Below are 3,118 nucleotides of genomic sequence, written 5' to 3'. Positions count from 1 at the left end.
TTCTTTCCTTTTGAGCAGTTCCTTCCCCTTTCACAATTCTGTTGTAGTTTTTATATCTTACTCTTTCAGCTTTCTTACGCTAGTGAGACACTGCATTGTATACACACGTGAGTCTGATCGATTTCACTAATGACTGTGGTCTCTAGTTGCATCATTTACCTTTAGCAGCCTCGCATTTATCTTTCTTTGTAGCTGAATAGTACTCCATCGTATAAAAATACCACATCATTGTAACCAGTCCTCAGTTGATAGGCTTTTAGTTGGTTTCCAATATTTGCCTATTAAAAGCAGTGCTGCTGTGAACATCAGTGGACATACATCACTGAGGTACAATATTATTAATTCTGGGAAAATAGCCAGAAGGAGAACATCTGGGTCAAACGGGACCTCTAGCCTGAGGTTCTGAGGAATCTCCACAAGGATTTCCACACTGGTTTTCCCAGCAGTGGAGAAGGTTCTGTGCTCCTCACAGCTCCACCAGCATTTCTATCCCTTGATTTCATGATTAAGCACCTTTCCTTCTGGGGTGAGATGGCATCTCAGTGTTGTTTTACTTTACATTTCTCTAGTGACCAGTGATGGTGAATTTTTTTAAAAAAATTCTATTTGTGTTTCATCTTTGAAATAATATTCACCTCAGACACCCATTTTTGACTAGCTTTTTGCATTGGGGGGGGGCTCATTTTTTCAGTTCTTTGTGTTCTATATAGTCCTTTGTCTGAGGGACAGTTGGCTAAAATTTTTCCACTGTGGATTTTCTTTTTACTCTCTTGGTGATTTCTTTATACAAGTTTTTTTTCCCCTGATGTATATGTTTTCTGGCAGATTATCAAATTGCAAAATAAACTAAAGTTCTTTGATTTTACAATTCCCCCAACCCTGCTTTCTTTTAATTCACAAAACACCTTGAAACTCATAGACCAGCCAACATATCATTATTTTTTTCTGCTGCATAAGGACAGCACATCTATACCAGCTCTTTTTGTATCTGTAGAGCTCTAAAACTACCTTGCCTTACAGAAGTCCCATGGGTTTGTCATGAATCTCCACAAGGCATCCTTCACATCCTTGTTCCTCAGGCTGTAGATCATGGGGTTCAGCATGGGGATCACCAGGGTGTAAAACACAGAAGCCAGTTTATCGGTGTCTAAAGAATAGTTAGTTCGGGGCTGCAAATACATGAACAACAGCGTCCCATAAAAAACAGCAACCGCCATCATATGCGACCCGCAGGTGGAGAACGCTTTCTTCCTTCCTTCTGCTGAACGCATCCTTATAATAGACAGAATAATGTTGAAATAAGATATTACAACTATCACCATTGAAAAAACAATATTCGAAGCTGCAGATATAAAGACTATTGTTTCTGCGACAGACGTATCTGAGCAGGACAATGTCAACAGAGGCATGATGTCGCAGTAAAAATGATTGATCACATTGGAAGAGCAGTAAGACACAGAGAATACACAAGGTGTAACAACAACAGCCGTGCCTAATCCATACAGGTACGGGAAGGACACCAGCAGCAGGCAGACCCTCCGAGACACCACCACCATGTAGAGCAGGGGGTTGCAGATGGCCACGTAGCGGTCATAGGCCATCACGGCCAGCATGAAGACTTCAGCTACAATGAAAACCAGGAATCCTCCCAGCTGGGTGGCACATGCATAGTATGACATAGTTTTTTCTTTTACTAAAAAATTGATCAGCATTTTAGGAGCAATGACAGTGGAGTTGCTAAAATTTATAACAGCCAGATGCCGGAGGAAGAAGTACATGGGAGTTTGCAGTTTGGAGTCCACACTGGTGAGGGTGACGATGCCCAGGTTGCCCATCACTGTCAGCCCATAGATGACCAGGAAGATGAGGAAGAGAGGAATCTGGAGATCTGGTCGGTCTGAGACCCCTACGAGAACAAACTCGGTGATGTGGGTCATGTTTCCAAGTGCCATGCAAGCATTGGAAATTCATCCAGCTAAGGAAGAAATAAGGAGTTAGGAATTCAAAGGAGATCTCTTCTAGGTGTATCATCAGGTACCAAGGGTAATTCCTTGAGGGCAGAGCAGAATGAATATCCTATCTTAGTCTAGATCTGTTAATAATATTGAAGTTCTAGGACAAATAATTGTCATACAGTTTCCCAGGTTTTCAGAGAGAAAATGGAAGTAAGACAAAACGATGAAGAGCCAGCGTTGTGAAATAGTTTCTGGATTTAATACCTTGGAATTATATCAAATATTAATATAATTTTAGCTTTTCAACATGTTTGTAGAAAAAAAATTAGTATTTGATGATTGTGGGTTTTTTTTGTGGTGAGCTCAGACTTAATTGAAGTCACTGTGATGAGGCTGCAATGTAAACTGGAGACTTAATACAGATCCACCATAATAATCATTTAGATTTTATTCTAATGGAATTCTATGCTATTGGGCAGGTGCAAGGTAGGCAAATCACATTTCATATTTATTACGAAATTGCTCAGGTTGTTAAGCAAATAATGGGTTGTTAAACTGGAAAAAGCTAGAAATGGAGCATCATTAAAAAAAAAATAACCCGAAGCAACTGTTGCAGAATTTTTGGAAAAATAAAATACTGGCTTGAGTCAACATGTAGAATCTTTGGCAGAGATACATCTGATAGTTGGGAAACAAGATATTTTTGACATAGTTTGTACAGTAAATTTTATGAGCAAGGTATGAAAGATGATTGATAAAGTGTAGATTAAGGCCAATTTTCACTATCGGTTTTTGCCATTGAGTCAATGGCCGTGACATGTTTTAAATACTAGGGAACATTGTTTAATATGAAATCATCAAAGTGATGTTTTGAATATAGAGATACTAAGCTTTAGATGCTCATGAAATATTTACACCATCATTTTGAAAACCTCCTCTTGAACTCAGGAACATGCTGGTGAGGTGCCATTTGCCGAAACTTGAGAGGCATCCAAGTGGGTCACACCCCAGTGACTGATGGTGTTTTTCTTCTACCTCAAGGTTAATTTCCTTTTTTATTTTTTAATTTCTGTTAGGTTTTCTGTCCCAAACTCGTGAGATGTTCCAGTTTCAACCTGCTGTAGGGTCCATTGAAAGATACCCATCTTTTGAGCAAATTGTGG

At 39.4% G+C, this 3,118-nt stretch overlaps 1 protein-coding gene across 1 annotated transcript; it reads right to left on the bottom strand.

The window, feature by feature from the left end:
* Positions 1-1,004: 1,004 nt before the first annotated feature.
* Positions 1,005-1,952, bottom strand: LOC101578756 (olfactory receptor 8J3-like). The gene has a single exon (XM_004645806.1). It carries the CDS (start codon positions 1,950-1,952, stop codon positions 1,005-1,007), a length of 948 nt encoding a protein of 315 aa, XP_004645863.1.
* Positions 1,953-3,118: the final 1,166 nt, after the last annotated feature.

This window comes from Octodon degus, unplaced genomic scaffold (genome assembly GCF_000260255.1).
Source record: "Octodon degus isolate 3935 unplaced genomic scaffold, OctDeg1.0 scaffold00239, whole genome shotgun sequence".
Lineage (NCBI taxonomy): Eukaryota > Metazoa > Chordata > Mammalia > Rodentia > Octodontidae > Octodon > Octodon degus.
This window is presented reverse-complemented; position numbering and strand designations above follow the sequence as displayed.